At 39.7% G+C, this 21,896-nt stretch overlaps 1 protein-coding gene across 1 annotated transcript in view; it reads right to left on the minus strand.

Moving 5' to 3' along the window:
• Positions 1-13,868: 13,868 nt before the first annotated feature.
• STK39 (serine/threonine kinase 39) overlaps positions 13,869-21,896 on the minus strand; it is a 294,181-nt gene continuing 286,153 nt past the window's right edge. The window contains exon 18 of the mRNA XM_007965255.3: positions 13,869-15,417. Within this exon, the coding sequence (XP_007963446.2) occupies positions 15,343-15,417 (75 nt within the window). The 3' untranslated portion in view covers positions 13,869-15,342. The remainder of the gene's footprint in view (positions 15,418-21,896) is intronic.

Genomic DNA, 21,896 nt, shown 5'->3' on the forward strand with positions numbered 1-21,896 from the left:
GATCATCTCAGCAACTAAAGATTAATATGTAAACATGCTTTTACCATTCCCGTCTCTCCAGGCTGCACCCTATTCTGCTGCCTTAGGCCTTTCCACTCTGGCTTCCACCCAGGATTTCCATGGTGCCTGAAGTGGTCTGTGTTCCAAAATATCCTACATCCCTCGGACATTCTCATTCTCATCAGGAAGCTGGTCTCTATTAGAGAGTGGAAGGCAGTGATTACCTTAAATGGATTCACAATAATGTGTTAGTAACTAACAGTCTTTAGCACCAGTACCACAGTATTTGTATTTTAAAAGATAACATCCATTAAGTCAAATAAACCCGTAATTGGTGAAATTTGAGGCTGCATGAAAAGGAGTGTATTAGTCCGTCTTTATGGTGCTGATAAAGACATACCCGAGACTGGGAAGCAAAAGAGGTTTAATTGGACTTACAGTTCCACATGGCTGGGGAGGCCTCAGAATCATGGCAGGAGGTGAAGGGCACTTCTTACCTGGCAGCAGCAAGAGAAAATGAGGACGACGCAAAAGTGGAACCCCCTGATAAACCCATCAGATCTCATGAGACTTGTCACTATCACAAGAATAGCATGGGAAAGACCAGCCCCCATGATTCAATTACCTCCCTCTGGGTCCCTCCCACAACATATAGAAATTCTGGGAGCTACAATTCGAGATTTGGGTGGGGACACAGTCGAACTGTCACTGTTGTTTCACAGCTTCTTCTGTGTCTTTGCTTAAGAAATCATTCATTTATTTATCAATAAGCATTTACTCAGAGCCTATAATATCCTCGTTACTGTTCTGGGAGCTTGAATACCTCAGTTAACAAAACAAAGGCCTCTAACCCTGGGGAGCAGCATGAGACAATACATACCAGACATAATCTAAGTAAATTTTATAGACTTTTAGACAGTGGTAAGCACTTTGGCAAAAGAAAAAGAAGCAGAGTAAGGGAGATCGAGAGTACTGGGTAGGTGGGTTGAAGGTTAGAATTTTAAATATAGAATGCAGGGAGGCCACATCAAAGAAGTAATATGTGTGCAGCATCTTGAAGAAGGAGAGGTAACTAGCTAAGGAGATCTGGAAGAAGCCTGTCTCTGAAGAAACCATGAAAGCAGTGCTTCGTGTGTTAGAGAAACAGCAAGGAGGCCAGCACAGCTCGAGTGCAGAAGCACAGAGGAGGAGTGAGGCTGTGGCAGTGATGGGGAGCCAGAGCACTTCAGGATCCTCAGCTCTCCACCCCACTTCCAGCACAGCGAAGGGGTCTTCGGCAGAAAACAAGGAGGGAAAGGGGGACACAGGCTTCAACTTACATGCAGGAGTTTTTTAGAGGCTACAGATGGATTGTGTTTTCTCAAAGTCAACACAAGGTACGATGCTCCATATTCAAATAAGAAAAGGAAGTTGAAAAATTGTTGAAAACCTACACTCCCATTGTCATGTGTTTTGAGCTAGGTGGCCAACGTATTTGAAGAAAACATCATCTTGGAGAGGGCTTGGCTCTCCTTCTTCAACCTGGATGGACCTGGGTCAGAGGGCTCCTTGGAGGCTGAATGAATACAGAACCTCGGCCACAAACGTCTTCAGCACAGGACTGTAGAAAAAGTTCCCTGGCTTAGTCACTACGGAAAAAAATAATCATTTCTCTGCAGCTAAGGACTTCAAGGTGATTTGATAAAACTTTAAGTTTATGCATCCAATATCTGCTTGTATACTCAGGTGTTTTTTCCAGAGCAGGTGTCTCTGGGATAACATTTTGGGGATTATCATACATTTAACATATTCTCTCTATGATTAAAAGCTTCAGAAACACGACCTCTGGCTCCACTCAGAAAGCTGTCTGATCTCATATTTGCATGATCTTTCTCCTTTAACAGAAAGGGAATTTCTTTCTGTGCAGAGCATAAGAAATACAAGGCTGAGGGTTAGAAGCATGAGTTCCCAGGAAGACTGCCAGGAGATTAGACCGGATGATCTCTGAAATCCTGTGATCTTTTCAAAAATATGTTTAATGACTCTAAATTTGAGGGAATTAGTATAAATCAGCCATGACAATAATTAATTAATTCAACAATTATTATATAACTGTAAGCTAAGTGATAAGTGTATGGTTGTGGATAAAATAAACATGAGGTTCTTGTGTTTTCACAAGGGCCAACTTCAAATGGTCAAGGTTGTCTGGATTGCTGTAATGAAAAATATTCAGAGTCTCAATGAGGATTAGAACTGTGATTAGCCATGTCTGCCATGAGCAAACGCAGTCTCCTTGAACAAATGAAGCACAATGGTAACACTCTTCTTGAAAGGCAACACTGAACTGCTTTCTGAAACTCAGAGGACCCTACCTGTATTACCTGTATTAGTCAGGGTTCTCTTAGAGGGACAGAACTAATAGGAGATATACATATATATAATATATATGTGTGTATACATAATATATTATACATACAATATATTATATATATTTTATATTTTATATATATATATATTCAGCTCCTATTCAAGATAGGATGCTAGGCATGGTGGCAGCGCCTGTTGTCCCAGCTACTGGGGAGGCTGAGGCAGGAGAATGACATGAACCTGGGAGGCAGAGCTTACAGTAAGCCAAGATCACACCACTGCACTCCAGCCTGGGCAACAGAGCAAGACTCCATCTCAAAAAATAAAAATAAAAATAATATATATATATATGTATGTATGTGTATATATACATATATATAATGGGTAGTTTATTAAGTATTAACTTACATATTCACAAGGTCCCACAATAGGCTGTCTGCAAGCTGAGGAGCAAGGAGAGCCAGTCTGAGTTCCCAGACTGAAGAACTTGGAATCCTATGTTCGACGGCAGGAAGCATCCAGCATGGGAGAAAGATGTAGGCTGGGAGGCTAGGCCCGTCTCCCTCTTTCACGTTTTTCTGCCTGTTTTATATTAGCTGGCAGCTGATTAGATTGATCCACCAGATTGAGGGTGGGTCTGCCTTCCCCAGCCCACTGACTCAAATATTAATCTCTTTTGGCAACACCCTCACAGACACACCCAGGATCATTACTTTGTATCCTTCAATCCAACCAAGTTGACACTCAGTATTAACCATCATACTACCCAATACAGTCTAGCATTATATCATTGTTTAACAGTAAGTCTCCCAGCCTGGGCAACATGGTGAAACCCCATCTCTACAAAAAATACAAAAAAAAATTAGCTGGGCATGGTGGCTCGCACCTGTAGTCCCAGATACTCTTGAGGCTGAGGTGGGAGGATTGCTTGAGCCCTGGAGTTTAAGGCTGCAGTGAGTTGTAATTGTGCCACTGCACTCCAGCCTAAGAAACAGAGTGAGCCCCTGTCTCAAAAATAAATAAAGAAATAAAAATAAGTCTCCTCTCTTTCTGATAGAAGGCAAAGAGGTACGTAAAACAAGACAGGAAGGATTTAGACTAAGAGGTAATCCCCTTATGGTCGTGAGCATTATCCAGGTAATACTTAAAGAAGTTTAACCTTGTTCTTCTATACTATTCTGGCACCAAAAAGTTCAAGGAAAAATTGACTGATCCCTAAGATAGGTCTAGTGAAGGACAAATCAACTTTTTCTTTTTTAACCCACAGTAAAGTATCATTCCATGTTTCACAGCTCCTGGCTGATCTTTTCAGCAATCTGCTGCTTAAAGTCTACTTATCTGTCAATCACTGTTAACTTCATTTTGCACAGCTGACTGGTGCTATCACAGCGTTCTTTTTATTAATGCATTTAATAGTTGTGGCTTTGAAAGGTTGCCAGCACAGAGGAACAGCTGCAAATATTACTACCCAACCAGACTGTCCTTTTCTTGATCTGTCTGCAACTACCATTTGCAATTTTTATAGTCTGGATTCTCTGCTGGTCTGACTGCAATCATTGGTTTTTAACAATGTATTTCTCTCAGTAGATTTTTTGTTTTTTACCAGTTGTATTTGTTGGATTTTCCAACAAATGTTAAATAAAGGTCTACACCAGATTGTTTACCATTTCAAGCTTCATATGAAATAATTCCTATAAGAAGCTTACACTGTATTGGTGGATTGAAAGGCAATCAAATAGCATAATAAAAAAGGGAAAATGGAGATTTAACTGGGAGACGATTTGGTGTGGTGGGAAGACACATGTGAGTTCAAATTCCAGGAATGCCATTTACTGGCTGTGTGACCATGGATGAGTTACTTAAATTCTGTGAGTCTCATTTCCTTTAGCTGCGAATTGGACACAGGAATACCTGCTTTGCATAATTTAATAACAACAAAATGCATATGAAAAGCAACTGGAATATGGTAGGCACTCTGTGGTTACTATTTTTAGTAATGATAACTATCTTTTAATAGTTTTAATTAATCATTAACAATTCACAAAGGAAAATGCTACCAACACTAGAAATATGCAACTTCTAAGATTTGGGTTTTGACTTCAATCCTCGGAATCAACAAGGACAACATGGCTGCTTTTATCCACATGTTCAGGGTAAGTGGTGTAAACCAAAAATAAAATTTTAAGTCCCCCAACTGACTGAACCAGCCATCTCTTGGCCAAGGGGATCCCAGAGTAACCTTGAAAACTGAATTCTTGGCCATAATGGTGTCAGAGGTGTTCAAACCAGAGAGACTCTATCTTGAATAGGAGTTGAATAAAATAAGGTTGAGATCACTGGGCTGCATTCCCGGGAGGTCAGACATTCTTAGTCACAGGATGGGAGAGGAGGTGGGTAAGTTCTGGTATCACAAGATAAAGGTCACAAAAACCCTGCTGACTGGCGCGGTGGCTCACGCCTGTAATCCTAGCACTTTGGGAGGCCGAGGCAGGCAGATCACGAGGTCAGGACATTGAGACCATCCTGGCTAACATGGTGAAACCCCGTCTCTACTAAAAATACAAAATTAGCCGGGCATAGTGGCAGGTGCCTGTAGTTCCAGCTACTCGGGAGGCTGAGGCAGGAGAATGGCGTGAACCTGGGAGGCAAAGCTTGCAGTGAGCCGAGATCACACCACTGCACTCCAGCTTGGGCGACAGAGCGAGACTCTGTCTCAAAAAAAAAAAAAACAAAAAAAACAAAAACCCTGCTGACAAAACATGATACAGTAAAGAAGCAGGCCAAAACCCACCAAACCCAACATGGCAACAAAAGTGACCTCTGCTCATCCTCACTGCTCAATATATGCTAACTACAATAAATTAGCATGCTAAAAAGACACACCCACCCGAGCCATGACAATTTACAAATGCCAAGGCAATGCCAAGAAGTTACCCTATATGTTCTACAAGTGGGAGGAACCCTCAATTCCAGGAATTGCCTGCCCCTGTCCTGGAAAACTCATAATCTACCCTTTGTTTACCATATAATCAAGAAATAACTATGAGTATACTCAGTTGAGCAGCCCATACCACTGCTCTGCCTATGGAGTAGCCATTCTTTTATTCCTTTACTTTCTTAATCAACTTGCTTTCACTTTACTTTATGGACTTGCCCCAAATTCTTTCTTGCATGAGGTACAAGAGCCCTCTCTTGGGATCTAGATTGGACTCCTTTCCAGTAACAACAGAATGGGGGGAGTAAGTCATATCTTGTTGAACCCCATCCCTTGCTAACCACTATTGGGTTTTCTTATCTAAGGGCTAAACAGAAACCAGATCTTTCAGAAGACTCCTCCTCTGATACAACCCAACCACCTGACCCTGCCTCTCCTTTTTCACCACATGAGTGACTACCAACCACTGAGTGGTCTTGGCCAGTCCACAGAGAATGTGCAAAAAGGGTTTCCATGCCCTTGGCTTCACCTTTTGACATCAGAGGTGTGAAAACTTCACCCTCAGATCATGTTGAAGCTGCCATTTTTTGAATATGGGTCAAATGAAGGGGCATGAAGCTCAATTGCACATGTACCTATTTCTCCTCTTACAAATATTCATAACTCCTCCTATAGCTTACTGAATACGTATATTTGGCCACTCTGCTAAGTATAAATTCCTCTTCTCTTTGCCCCTCCCTCAAAGTGTCTGTTTCTGGCATCTGGCCAGAGGCTATGCTTCCTAGCCTGTCAGAAGGTCACCCTGCTGCAACCCTTTATGAGAAATAAAGCTCTCATTTCCAAATTCATGAACCTTATCTTTCTTCAGTTGACAGTGGGTAGGACTATTTGTCAGGCTCCTTCCTCCTCACTTCTCGCTTCCTCAATTATGCCCACTGTCTGTTCTGGCCATTCATGCCCTGACTCACAGCCACATCCAAAAGAAGGGGAAAGCTCCAAGCAAGAGGGATGGTGCCACCAATAATATCCACAAAAGCAGCCCAGATCCTGAGAGAAGCCCTTAGGGCTATGCTCACCTGGAGCCTAGAGCTGTCTGCAGATTTCTGCAGGATGAAGATGAGGCTGTCTCTTTCTCTCCCCCTCCTCCTGCCCACCAGCTTTCTTTAAGAGGCTCCAGGGGAAAAAGCAGAAAGCAATAAAGCTGCATTGTAGAGCAATGACCCTCCACCTCTTGTAACTTCCAGTAGATTGTCCCTGACTCTCCCCTGTACAATTCTTTGCTATAACAAAAGACCCTAATTAGCTGATTGGAATTTCTAAAGCCCTATTCACCAACAGCTCAACTGTTACAGCTGAATGGATGGACCAGTTCAGTCAAGCAGCAACCGGTTTATTCCTGCCTCTGCTCAATTAGGCCTCTAGAATGGATCAACTAATTAATCCCTCTCAATCTAAAAATGAGTACACTGAGGCTTAATGAAGTAAAATGGAACTTGAGTGAGGTCAGTCAGCAGCAAAGCTGCAGCAGAAGGCATTTGGGTTTTACATGTTACTACCACAGAATGTAATTGGTTTATTTTTATTTAAATTATTTTAGTTGTTGTATTTTTTAAGTCTATTTAAGATAAAGAATCACACTGAAATGGTCCCTTTTCATAGAACTATTTCTTGTTCTTTGATCTTGGGAAAATTACTTACCTTTCTGGATTTGGAAGGCATATCACAAAAGGGACTGATGAACATAAAACCTAGTTATAATACAAATAACGAAATGAAAAGCAAGTGCAATGAAAAGCCTATGGCACAGTGGTGGAGTGACCAGCAATAATCTTCAGGGCCCCTTCCAAGACTCTGTACCTAATTTTCTACAAATAATTTTGTACCCAAAACGTTGTCTCTTATCCCAAACTGTATAAACTTTAGGCTCCAAAAAAACCTGGATTTGCCCTTTGAAAGTCAGCATGGTATAGTGGAAATTCTCTACAGTCATATTGAATTAGGTTCAAATCCCCTCTGCCATTTACTAGCTGGCTGACCTTGGAGAAGTTACTTACAATCTCTGTACATCTACTTCCTCATCTATAAAATGCAGATAGTGAAACCAATTTCCTAGAGTTGTTGGAAAGGCTTAAGCAAGGTAACGTGGGAAAAGCTTTTGGCTTAAAGCCTGGCCCACAGCAAACCTGAAGTAAAGTGTGCCTTGTCTTATATTAGGAGGTTGTCTGATATAATGATTAAGAGCATGGGCTTTGGAATCCCATAAACCAACTTTCAAATTCCTGCTCCATATTGTAATACTAATTGTGTTATCTTGGGCAACTTAGTCTTTCCAAGCCTTAGGTCTTGCTACTTTAAAATGGGGGTAATAAAGCTTAACTGACAGAGTTAAGATTAAATGGGATAGTATAATGTGCTTAGCAGTGTCTGCTTTCGGCTGCAAGTAATAACCAGAAAACATTCAAAATGGCTGAAAGCAGTGGCTTTCAAACTTTTTGGTACAACCCACAGTAAGACATAGATCTTATACTGTTCCTTAGTGCACATATCCGCATTATCACAGAACTATTGTGGGACTCAAATTCAATAATGTATAGGACCAAGCTTCATACAATGCTCTAGAATGGGAAAATAGTGTGGTGGACCTTAATTCAGCCTTTCCCAGTAAGCATGAACATCACTGGAATCTCAGTAGACCATGTGGTTGTGCTTTTCCTCAATTCTCCCTTTCATTTTGATTCACTGAGTTCCTTTTTTTCCCACAGTGTGGAAGAGAAAAAGAAAAAAAAAGACTTAAGTACGTAAAAAACTACCTGAATGTACTCAATCTGATTCTGATCACATGTTGATTTTGAACTTAAAATTACTTAACACATCTACATCCTGCTGCTGAAATAGTTCAATACCAAATTGTTCATTTGGGTCAAGGTTGGACCAGAGTATGATCTCTTCCGCTTTTTGAAGAAGGGCACTATCCTACTTCTCCCAGATTATGGACCCATTAGTTTACTGAAGATTCTTCTTAAACAATAAGCAGGTTTCTTCTGTGATAAATTTCCTGTCTGATATAAGTTTTTGTTTCTCAAGCCAGTATTTTACATAAGGGATGAATGCACAGTAGAAATGATCATTCTATTACTGACCTTTCATCATTCTGTAGCAAATTCAATCAATAACAACACAGGCTTATAATTTTTAATAACATTCCTTGCCCTTTGATGAATTATGAGTTAAAGGATATGGGTTCCATAAACCTCTTCAGCTAATGATGCTTGTTTTGTAGGCTACAATTCATGTAGGGGGAAGTTTTATGTACATTGATTCAGTGTAAGATCCTTGTTCACCTGAAGATGCTCCATTAAGACATCCATTGGTTTGTTATAAAATGCACAGTAGTTGATAACCTGATTGTGTCCATTTTATTTCCATTGCTCTTAGAGCTTCAACTAGCCTGGGTAGATTTGGTGGGCAAGGCACAAGATGGTAGATAAAGGGACATCACTGTTACTTAACCATGCATTTTCTCTGCAGCGAAATAGCATCGGGGCAATCACTGAGGCATTTTGAGACTATCTTTTATGGCTTGTCTAGTGGGATGGGAGAAATCCTTTTCTTGGTGGTGTTTGGATGTTAATTGGCAGATATTGTGTGTAGGATGTTGACAGAGTCAGTCACTTTATCATATTTTAAACATATGCTCTTCCAATCCATTCACTTTGGATGCATTGAACACTTTAATCATTCCTGGTAGTGTACACCCCAAGCTGAAAACTCCAGGAAGTATGGCATCAATGTAAAGGAAATCTCTTAAAATCAAACTCATAGCACTTTTTTATTTCATGCCAATACACAATGGAAATTGTCGCTTGAACACTATTTGTTTATGGTTATTAGGCCTAGTAATTAGATCTCTTGAAACTTAGAACCCTAGAAGGCATTACAGACCTCCTGGTTAGAACCTTCTGGTCCTGAGGGAATGTTGGCATATCACCCACCTGGTGTACCACTTAGACTTATCAGAATTCATAGCTAGGATCTCCTAACAAGTTGGACAATAAATGCGTGGAACACAAAACAGGGGTATATTTAAATTGAAAATTAATTATATAAAGTCATTTTGGAATGAGCTGGAAGCACAGCCTCTGCTGTAAAGAATGGATAAACATCCTATGTTATACTGATAGGATTCTACTATGACGAACTAAATAGGCCTCGCTAAGCAACAGCTTCTCTTGTCTAACATACTTACTTCCAAGACAAAAGAAGACCCGAGATCATTTATTATCAATCGCAAATGCTAACTTAGGCAGAAGTCCTCCAACGTTCGTTGACTCATATTTACCATCTCTGTATGGACTAATTTAATTACTTAATGGTAGATTCCGTTTACTAGTTCAACTTGGTGGGTTCCTCAGGAAGGTATATTACTCAATACTAAACAGACCATAGGTACAATATTGAAATGAATGAATGGCAATCTTGATGTGAAATTTTTCCATGCTAAGATCATTGCGTATAGTACTAGATTTGTTTTTTTTCATGGTCATGGAGATGAGGTGGTCATCTACCATATTTATCAGCACATAAGATGTATAACATATAGGTAACTCTCCAGCTTTATGAGGGTAATTTTGGGGAAATAAATTTAAGAACTGTTCATCACACATGATTTATAGGTTTAAAGTTCTCTAATGGTTTAAAAACATTTAAAGTCTCTCTAAAGTTCTCTAACATTTAAAAAACATTTAAAGTCTCTCTAAATGTTTTCTATATAGAGAAAACCATTTTGTTCATATAAGAACTGTATATTGGTGTTAGGCCAGGAGTGGTGGCTCACATCTGTAATCCCAGCACTTTGGGAGGCTGAGGTGGGCAGATCACCCAAGGTTGGGAGTTCAAGACTAGCCTGGCCAACATAGTGAAACCCTGTGTCTACTAAAAATACAAAAATTAGGCAGGCGTGGTGGCAGGTGCCTGTAATCCCAGCTACTCGGGAGGCTGGGGCAGGAGAATCGCTTGAACCCGGGAGGCAGAGGTTGCAGTGAGCCAGACTGTGCCATTGCACTCCAGCCTGGGTGACAGAGTGAGACTCTGTTTCAAACAACAAACCAACCCTGTATATTGGAGGCAAAATGAAATGAGAACTTCCTTCTATTTTACATCTTTTTGAGTTGACCACTATAGGCACACTGGAGGCAGAATAGCTTTTGTACATGTTTAGGCATGAGATGTGGGTGCCTTGATTTTACTAAGAGGTTGTGAACCCTCAGTTTCTCAAAGCATATGAGTCTGTCCAAATAAATAATACCAAATATCTGTATTTAGGAAAGTTGAACAGAATTACAACATTGAATTGTGGCATGTCACGTTTAATCAAAAGCCTGGTTAAGAAAAACAGGCACAGAGGATTGCTTGAAGGGTATGCCATCTACTCATTCCTTTATAAACTTTTGATGATTGTATCTTTCTAGACCAAAAGAGAGAGTGACTCCTTGGACCATGCTCCTTCAGCTCCTTGCTGACCTGCATTTCTCACCATACAGTTTAACTCTAGGCCCCTATTGAAAGTTCCATAAAAGGAAATTGTTCACAACTTGCTGTATATGTATTGTATGAAGGTTTTGAGAATTTTATAATTTCTGAAAACATAACTTCTACTTCCTAGAAGAGTTTTTAAGCATTTATGCCAGAAAAAGTGTTTCTCCTTTTTTACTTTTTAAAATAAAAATTGCTTATTTTTAAGGTATACAAATGGATGCTTTGATACAGTGAACTGCAGTCAAGCTAATTAACCTATATATTTCTTCAGTCACCATTATGTGTATGGTGAGAACATTACAATTTATTCTCTTAGTAAATTTCAAGTATACATTATTAACTATAGTACCCATGCTGTACATTGGATCTTTAGAACTTATTCATCCTGTATTACTGAAACTTCATACCCTTTGATAAACACCTCCCCATTTCTCCTGTCCTCTTGCCCCTCATAACTACCATTTTCTTAGATTCTACATATGAGATTAGGCAGAAATTTTCTTCTGTATCTGCTTATTTCACTTAGCCTAATGTCCTGCAAGTTCGTCCATGCCATTGCAAGTGATGTTATTTTCTTCTTTCTAAAGGCTGAAGAGTGTATATGTGTGTGTATAAAACAATTTCTTGGCCAGCCTCAGCACTTTGGGAGGCTTAGGTGGGAGGATCGCTTGAGCCCAAGAGTTGAAGACCAGCCTGGGCAACATAGTGAAACCTCGTCTCCACCAAAAAAGAAAAAAAAAAAAAAATTAAAAATTAGCTGGGCCTGGTGACACATACCTGTAGTCCCAACTACTTGGGACGCTGGGGTGGGAGTATTGCTTGATCCTGAGAGGTCAAGGCTGCAGTGAGCTGTGATCATGCCATTGCACTCCAGCCTGGACAACAGAGCGAGACTCTGTCTCTAAACAAAACAACACAATTTCTTTATCCATTCATACATTCATGGACACTTTGGTTGTTTCCACTACCTTGGCTATTGGGCATAATGCTGCAATGAACATGACTGTACAGATATCTCTTCAAGATACTGCTTTTATTTTCTTTGGCTATACACCCAGAAGTGGGAGTGCTGAATTATATGTTCGTTCAATTTTTAATGTTTGAGGAACCTCCATACTGTATTCCATATGGCTGTACCAATTTATATTCCCCCAATAGGCACATAAGTGCTCCCTTTTCTCCCCATCCTTGCCAGCACTTATCTTCAGATGTGAGATGATACCTCACTGTGGTTTTGATTTGCATTTCCCTGATGATTAATGATGTTGAGTACATTTTCACGTGCTTATTGGCCATCTATATGTCTTCTTTGGGAAAATACCTATTCAAGTCCTTTGACTATTTTTAATGTTTTGTTGTTGTTTGCTCTTGAGTTATATGAGTTCTTTACACATTTTGGATATTAGCCCCTTATCAGATACATGGTTTACAAATATTTCCTAAGTCCATAGATTGCTTTTGCACTTTGTCTACTATTTCTTTTGCTGTGCAGAAGCTTTTTAGTGTCATATAATCCCACTTTATTTTTGCTTTTGTTGCCTGTGCCTTTGGTGTCATATCCAAAAAAGTCATTGATAAGACCAATGTCAAGGAGATTTATTCCTGTTTTCTTCTAGAAGTTTTATAGTTTCATGTCTTATAATGTCTTTAATCCATTTTGAGCTGATTTGTGTGTCTGTTGTAAGATAAGGGTCCAATTTCATTGTTTTGCAAGTGGATATACAGTTTTCCCAACAAAATTTGCTGAAGAGACTGTCCTTTTCCCATTGTATATTTTTGGCACTCATGTCAAAAATTGCCATACATGTGTGGGTTTATTTCTGGACTCTATTCTGTTCTACTGGTCTGTTTTCATACCAGTACCATGCTGTTTTTATTACTATAACTTTATAATGTAATTTGAAATCAGGAAGTGTGATGCTTCTAGTTTTGCTCTTTTTCCTCAAGATTGCTTTGGTTATTCAGGGTATTTTGTGGTTCCATACAAATGTTAGGATTATTTTTCATATTTCTGTGGGTAATACAATTTTAAAATTTTGATAAGGATTATACTGAATTCATAGATTGCTCTGTATAGTTGGGAATTAAGGTAGTATGGTGGGTAGGAAGCTCTAGTCCACATTTGTGTATTCTAGCAATTATGTAGGCCCTCGTGGTGATTTTTACGTACTAACTTTATCCTTGCATTCATCTTGTAAGCCAGTTCTTATTGTCCCTTCATCCTAATTTCTTTATGCATTTTTACATCTCTATCCTATTGTATGAATGTATGCAAACTATCTCAAATGCCATTAGGATGGATACGAAAATACGGGTGGAAATTTAATAGACATTAAATGATATTTGTAACCATGTTTAAATACAGATATTAAATGATATAACAATTATGACAAGGCAGTTATAAATAACTTTTCCTTAGTAATATATATTTACTTTTTAAAGTACACTAAAGAGCTACCATATCTAGGGTTAGCTAGGAAAGAGCAACGGCACCATCCCGGGAGTCCACCCCCTTGAAAGATTAGACTCCAATTTTGATTTTTGACTAGTCTCCATGTTGCAAAGTCCTTCAGTTATTCATGTACATTTTATCCTCTTAGAAGATGAGAGTCTTTTCACCCACAAGTTGTACAGAAGAGTGTAAAGAACATGCTCTGAAACCAGGATCCTGGGAAGTTTACCTCTGCAAGTAGTCCTGTGAAGGGCCTTGGACAAGTCATTCAACCACTCTGAGCCTCAGGGACTAACAGCACTAAAATGAATGAAGTGGCTGGAAGGAATTACTCTCTCTTGTCCCCTATAGCCCTATAGGGGTTTTAATTCCAAGACCATCTGTCTACATGGAGTAGAAATGTTTGCCTTTCATTCTCTCCTCATGCTAATTCAAGTTACTTGTCAACCCAATTCTGTACTGGATACATGACGCCTCCTTACTCTGCCTCTAGGGTGCTTTCACTAGTTAACTTTTACTGGGCATTTTATGGAAGTGCTAGATGCCAATGCAGTAATGCAGATTATATCTAAAGGAGGAATGAAACAATGCAAAACAATCTCGTTGTGCAATACACTTTTATTTTCCTTTTACCTTTGCAGTCATCTTTGAGTAATCGTTGTGTAAACAATAGAATGGAATGAAATTACATTAAATTGTATGCAAATGGCTCTAGAACACCTTAACAATTATGACAAGGCAATTATAAATAACTTTTTTTCCTTAGTAATATATATTTGCTTTTTAAAGTACATTAAAGAGCTGCCATATCTAGGGTTAGCTAGGAAAGAGCAATGGTACCATCCTGGGAGCTCACCTCCCTGAAAGATTAGACTCCAATTTTCAAAATCCTAAGGTTTACTAGTTCCATAATATATAGTCAAGCAGAGGCTACTTGGGTTGAAAGTATTTATTCTTGAACCTTAACAGCGTTTTACCTTTTAGTCATTGCACAAAACCCTTTCAATTTTCACTCCAGCTGGGTATTCTGCAAAATTTCAAGTAAAACTCAGATCCTGATATTTTCAAGTTTATCACCTTTAGAATAACAAATCCTATCACTTAAGGAGAGCCAAATCAGAGATGGGTATATAGTTAGCAATCTAACAGAATGGCAACATTTTACATAGGATTCTAAACGGTCCAATGAAGCAAAACGTAACATATGCCACCTTATATAGAGGAAATTTTAGATCTGAGACTATTCCAGAGTAAAGCAGCCTCAGGCACATTCTTAATGTGAAAGTTTGCAAGGCACCTCCCTCTCCCAAGAGACAGTCAGATTGTAAATTGGCTTTTAGGCAAACAAACTAAAAGAATAAGCATCCAAATTCCTAATTCAGTCATTTCAAAATTTAGAAGTTACAAATACTCCAAAGATAGACCCAAAACTTTTTGTTTAAATAACGAGATTAACTGCAAGAAGCATATATTCAAAACCCTTTTTTTCTTATAGCTAAGGTGTGTAATGCATAAATATATGAAAAATAAAATTCACAGTCAGTTTTAAAACTAGAATTCAAGTTTGGCTAATAAATCTTAATTTTATAAGTATATTAATTTCTAAATACAACATAAAAGAGGCAGTATTGTCAGATGTACAATTAAAGTATTATAACAGAAATAACGACAATGAAAGGAGAAATAGGCTTCTGGATAGAAAATTCCTTTTGTTGCCAATAAATAAGACCACCTGAGTGTATTTCAGATTCTTTTCACTTAAGAGATATCCAAATTGATTGCTAAGAATATTAAATAGCCTTTGGAAAAATTAGCAACAGTCGTGCAGCTGTGGCATTTGCTTGTTCTTGTACTGTGGATTGCTAGAGAATAAAGCAGAACTCGGAGTGTTGTAAGTTTTAAAAAATTATTTTTTTATCCAATTTCGTTGAAGCTGGCCTCTTCACAATCTTCTGATTTTGCTGGGAAATGGGAGTGAGGGGGTGGGAAGAAATGGGCAGAAAGAGGGAAGGTTGAAGGGAGTGTGGGGGAGGGGTGGGACATGACAGATCAGGGTGACATCAAGGGACATACATCAGCTGACACTCAACTGAGCAAACCCAATCAGCTTCACTTCATCAGGAATCTCCGACCCATCACAGCCAGACGCCTGGAAAGGGAAAAAGAAAGCCTCAGTGCTGGTTTGCTGCTGCTGCTGCCGGTTGTTAACGTCTTGTTCCTATGACGGCAGATCTAAGCAAAGGCACAGTTGGTATGGGACCATGTGTCCCATTTCTTCCAGAAGAGAGACACCAGCCACTCTCTTGAATGGCTCCTGGAAGCTAAGTGCTGTCAGCATTGTGGCCATATCGTGCTATGAAGTACAGAACAGAGGTGGGAAGGGATTTGTTATCCATTAAAATACCATGCCCAGGCTGGAAGTTTTGGAACAGTCAATGAAACACCACTGCTAAGAAACAAAAAACAAATTTTTCAACAACTAGGTAAAATTATTTTAAATATACTTTCTAACTAAATCACCTTAGTAATCATTCTGAAAACAACATGAAAATAAGCAGAACAGATCTAACAGGTCACTCAGGAGTAATTTAGTTTTTACCAAACTCATCTCTTCTATAAAACTTGCCAGAAAAAAGTCATCACCAAGTACTGGGATGGGCTCATTAGAGAGAACTGCTATATAAATACCAGTGAATAAATTTTACAGGGAAAGGTATTATAACAATTCTTTTCTATAAAAGAATTTTGTTTGTAATATTTTCAGACATATTAATTGCCTAAAATTGGCCAAAATTATGGTGTGTCAAATACTTTATTTTTCTTACTTCAAAATCAGAAAGAACTGGAAAGAAGCCATTGCCCTGGCTGCGCGCGGTGGCTCATGCCTGTAACCCCAGTACTCTGGGAGGCCGAGGCAGGCGGATCATGAGGTCAGGAGATTGAGACCATCCTGGCCAACATGGTGAAACCCCGTCTCTACTAAAATATAAAAAATTAGGCAGGTTTGGTGGCACACGCCTATAGTGCCAGCTACTCGGGAGGCTGAGGGCTGAGGCAGGGGAATCACTTGAATCCAGGAGGCAGAGCTTGCAGTGAGCCGAGATCGCGCCACTGCACTCCAGCCTGGCGACAGAGCGAGACTCCGTCTCAAAAAGAAAGAAGCCATTGCCCTTCAAACCTCTCACTGGTCCTAATTAATAAGTTATTTTCATTTCTTTCTGACCTCTCCCCCTTGCTTTTAGAGAGACACTCTCTCTCCCTCTTTCTCTCTCTCTCTCTCCCCTCAGATCACCATTCTAAGCTGCCTCTCATCCTACAGTACATAAATCAGAATTGGACATTACATAAGAACAACAAGGAGGGGAGAAAAAAGTATGATGAATGACTGGGAATGGGCAATTAATTACCAAAGGATCATACAATCCTTTTCAGAGCCTAATTCCAGCTAAATTATTGTCACAACAATTAGTTTCCCATAGAAAAGTGCGCTTTCCAATCACCACAATTAACCTGCTTAGCGCTGCTTGTATACATTTAGATTACGTACTGTATTGTTTTGTGAACTGTACTGTTCACAGTGTACCAGCATCAACTCTAGCATTTTCTATTAAATAAGCAGCTAACTATAATGTTTGTACCTTGAATATTTTCAAATGATTGTCTTTAAAATAACATTCTATCTATGTAAGTAGTTATGCTTATGTAAAAAAGTCACTAGCCTAAAGGATAAAAATATTAATCAGTATTTAAAGAAAGGAATTTACTTTGTACCTATCCAGTGATATCTCTGGTTTCATTTGACAGATAAGATATTCAGTGAAGTAAAATTGTCATTGTTTGTGTTGACAGTGGCAATGAGGTCTGAAATGCTCTTCTTATCACCTTCAATAAAGTAGTACAGGCATAAAGGGCATTTTGGCTGAGGTATTTCTGGTGGTGTCACACTGACACTGTAATATTCACCTTCCCTATCCATTTTCTCCCTGTGTTATCATTGTTTCTTTATCTACCTTCCTAAATCTTCCCTTCTCTCATGTGTAGCTCTTGTTAACATCATTTACTCAACCCACTGAATAATGGCAGACAACTGTGTAATTAACAGGCAACTGACAAACATCCAAAGACAAATTACGGCTGCTGGTGGCGACAAGAAGGTCAGATTGCCAAATGTGAAATACACCAATATACTTCAAAGCTTCATCAGAAATTTGGCAATGTGAATATCAGGAGGTTAAAATGACTAGAATAAAACTACAGTATCCAATAGTGGTTGAACTGACTAGAAATGAGAATATTAAATCCTTTCTTGTGAAGAGTAATGGAAATGAGAACTTACTAGGGTAGGTGATAAACCAGTGGTTATGGTGAGAACATCACAGAAGGAGTCTCCACAAAGTCCCTATCCACCCTGGGTCCTCAGTGCCTCCCATAGCTACACTGAAATGTCTGTCTCCTGGCCAAGACCTTTGGCTGTTTGCTTCAAGGCGCTCAGCCCTCCTTCCTCTGCTACCTGGGCTCTCACTGCTGAGTCCAGGGCTCTCTCAGCCTGCAAAGCACAAATGAGGGTGATATGCAAACGACTCTGAAATTCAGAGAAAGGAACCAACGACCCTTCAAAACAGCAATGTTCAAACTTTGGGTTCTCAGGCTCTCTTGATACTCTTAAGAATTATTGAGGAGTCCAAAAAGTGTCTGCTTATGTGGGTTATACTCGTTAGACTGACTGGTCTTAGAAATTAAAACTGAGAGATTTAAAAAGTATTTTAAACATATTATTTGAAACTATGTCGATATTAAAGTAATAATATAAACAGTATATTTAAAAACATAAAATAGGTCTACATAGGTTAATTATACTATCTTAAAACTAAAACATTTAAAAAATATTCTTTTACTAATTCATTAAACTTAACAATAATAAACTGATTACATACAAAAATAAATAAAATCTTTATGAAAAATAACCATAGTCCCCCTACCCACTGCAAGAAAACTCAAAGAGTGGCATGACTTTTACATTTCCTTTTTAATGTCTTGCTTAATAAAAGACAGCTGGATTCTCATACCTACTTCTGTATTCAATCTACTGTTTTATGCTGTTTACCTGGAAGTACACGAAAAAAAAAAAAAAAATTCAGCCTGATACAAATATGTATGAAAGAGGGAAGATTATTTTGATAGCTTTTCCAAATAGTTGTGGATATCATTTGTTACTGCACTAGAACTTGCCAAGTGACAGTTTCTTTAATGTAAGTTGCAATGTACACTCTGAAACCACAGTATTTTCATACCCTGTTACCTTAAAATCTATTGGTCTACCTTGCACTTTGAGTGTATCTTTTACCCATGCATGACTTTAAGCATCACTGACTTATGCAGATCTTCTAAATGGTTGACATGTTTCATTATACAATATGAACAATTCATTACACAATGTCAACAAATCATATTCATTAATCACACCCATCACCAATCTCATCAGAAAAGTCTAAATACTGGATTACTGTCAAGCTTACAGTAGCAATACAAGTTTTCCAAAATCCTATTTTTGCTTGAAAGCTTGAATTTATTATCAACAACAAATATTGTCAGATTTGTTTATTTATTTATTTATATTTTTTGAGACAGAGTCTCGCTCTGTCACCCAGGCTGGAGTGCAGTAGTGCGATCTCAACTTACTGCAATGTCTGCCTCCTGGGTTCAAGTGATTCTCCTGCCTCAGCCTCCCGAGCAGCTGGGACTACAGTTGCCCGCCCCCACGCCCAGCTAATTTCTTTTTTTTTTTTTTTAATTTTTAGTAGAGATGAGGTTTCACCATGTTAGCCAGGATGATCTCGATCTCCTGACCTCGTGATCCACCTGCCTCGGCCTCCCAAAGTGCTGGGATAACGTAAAGGCGTGAGCAACCGTGCCCGGCCATCAGTTTTTTTTTTTTTTTTTAAGTGTCAGTCTTACTTTATTCATTTTGAAAAAAAGTCTGCCAAATATCTGAGTCTGAATAACCACAGTTTGTCAGCTATTCTTTCAAGTAAAAATGATGTTTCATGACGAAAGAAAAAGTATGTAGGTAAGCTCAAACCAAACAATCTCACAAGTGCTTTTCCTGGAGACTGTCAATGTACACCCGGATAATGAAGGAGTGATTCCCACTTCATCACGCTGAACGCTGAAAAGATGTGTCCTGTAGCTGAAATTCAATGAAGTCAGTAATGTTTCCTGCCTTGTTAGGAAAATTCTCAAGTGAAACTGGCTTTGCTTTTTCACAGTGAGTGACAGTGCCTGGCTTTGAGGAACACAATGACTATTAGTGCAGTCTGATGTTGCTGCATGTGTGCTGACATTACCAGTTTTACCCACCATGGCTTTACACCAACATCAACACAGGGGAAAAGGCAAGTCACAAAGAGTTTTGACATCCAGGGTCACCTAGAAGGGGCTCAGGGAAACTCAGAAGTTTGAGGCCCATGCTTCAGAACGTGCTATCCCAAAATATGCCACTCTTCTATTTCATTGTCTTGAGTTAAAGACACTTTAAACAACAACAGCGACAGATGCAGGAAGGGCCCTCTGACTTTCCTAAAAGCAGGAGTTAAAACTCCCATGTGGGCCGGGCGCGGTGGCTCAAGCCTGTAATCCCAGCACTTTGGGAGGCCGAGACGGGCGGATCACGAGGTCAGGAGATCGAGACCATCCTGGCTAACCCGGTGAAACCCCGTCTCTACTAAAAAAATACAAAAAACTAGCCGGGCGAGGTGGCGGGTGCCTGTAGTCCCAGCTACTTAGGAGGCTGAGGCAGGAGAATGGCGTGAACCCGGGAGGCGGAGCTTGCAGTGAGCCGAGATCCGGCCACTGCACTCCAGCCTGGGCGACAGAGCGAGACTCCGTCTCAAAAAAAAAAAAAAAAAAAAAAAAAAAACTCCCATGTGGAAGGTTTCCTCCCTGCACCTGGAACGAAGAAAGATATTCTGATCACCAGAGGTGGGGAGCTGAAGTCTCGGACAGACATCTACACAAACCTTGTTAAACTCATCCTCGTGTTCCTAGTCACTTCTTCACAATGAACCCTCACCCCAGACCCCACTGCCTTGCCCCTTTCATCATTTACTGCTTTGTCCAACTCAGTATATGTGCTCAATTCTAACAGGGTCTTCATTTCTTTATGAGGCTTCTCAGGTCATATAAAACTTAGATTAAATAAATATGTATGCTTTTCTCCTGTTAATCTGTTTTATGTCAGTTTACTTCCAGGCTCAGCCAAAAATCCCTAAGGCGGCAGCGGTAACAGTTTGCCCCCCCTACCAAAGGAAAATGTATACATTATCAGGGACCTCGTGTGACAGTGTATGACACCATGCACGCTCTCACTCAGGGTGTATTCTGATTCCTGAACACCCACCTCCTCACCCCTCCTGCCATGACAGCAGGTGTGGCCTGCACCCCACAGAGGAGCTGAAGTTATGGTTGCCTGGCGTCACTGACAAGGAATGCCTCCACCCCAAATGCGGGTGCACTGTGGAATCACCAGAAGAGTCTGAGATGGCCCCCACCATAGAGTCTGAGAACCACTGGTCTATACCAGTGCTTCCCAGTGCGAAACTACAAGTTTCCTTTAAAGCACTGGTTCTCAAACTTCAGCCTGCATCAGAATCACCTGGAGGGCTTGTTAAAACGGATTCCAGTGTCCCACCCCACAAGAGATTCTCATTCCTTAGTCCTGAGATGGGATCCTAGAATTTACGTTGTAATCCAGTTCCCAAGGGAAGCTGACACTGTCAGTCTGGCGGCCACATGTGGACAGCCACTCTTTTAGGCTGGGAGTAGGAGGCACAGAGCTGCCACGTGGATCTTCTGGAACTGGAAGTTTCCTTGAAGATCTTTGTCTCACTTTTCTACCCCTTCAGTAGGAGGAGAAAGTTAAAACTCTTAGGGAGGTTTTACCCCATTTCAGGCTTGACTTTACCTGCACTTTGCAAAATGTTGCCTTAGTCATGCAGCCTCCAATTATGCAGAAGCTGAGAACCTCTAAAAAGAAGTCCCTTTAGTCACTGTGAAAATGCTTATGAAATTTCTATCTGCAATACATATAATACTATTAAACTTCAGTAACTAAAATCTAGAATGCTCATGTTAATGTGTACCAATTAGATGTTAATTACATGTTCTCAAAATTTGTATTCTGTCTTCAAGGGCAAATTAAATGTATCTTATTTCATGTTTTTTCTAATGCAATTTCAAAAATTCCACATTGAAAGCAGGAAGATTCACCTACTTACAAAACTGCCCATTCAAAATGGCTTAAAAATAAAGACCTGTCTGAAGGCTTACAACAATAAAACAGTACTAATACATCAAACTCAAAGCACATAATAGTTGAGCTGAAATGCCCTCTATGCCCAAACCACTTTGTTAAAAGTGAAGAGAAGAATCTGATCTCCCAGCCCCTGGCCATACCAACAATGGAAATCCTACTTATTAATCTCCCTGTGGAATGCTTCTCAGGGTTTGCTGAACACTGGAACCACCATGAAGTCCTTTTAATATTCCCACAGCCCAGACTGCACCAAGAGCAATTAAATCAGAATATCTGTTGTAGGACCCAGACACTAGGTCCTACAACAGGACCCATTT

The sequence above is a fragment of the Chlorocebus sabaeus genome, chromosome 10 (assembly GCF_047675955.1).
Source record: "Chlorocebus sabaeus isolate Y175 chromosome 10, mChlSab1.0.hap1, whole genome shotgun sequence".
In the NCBI taxonomy this organism is placed as follows: domain Eukaryota; kingdom Metazoa; phylum Chordata; class Mammalia; order Primates; family Cercopithecidae; genus Chlorocebus; species Chlorocebus sabaeus.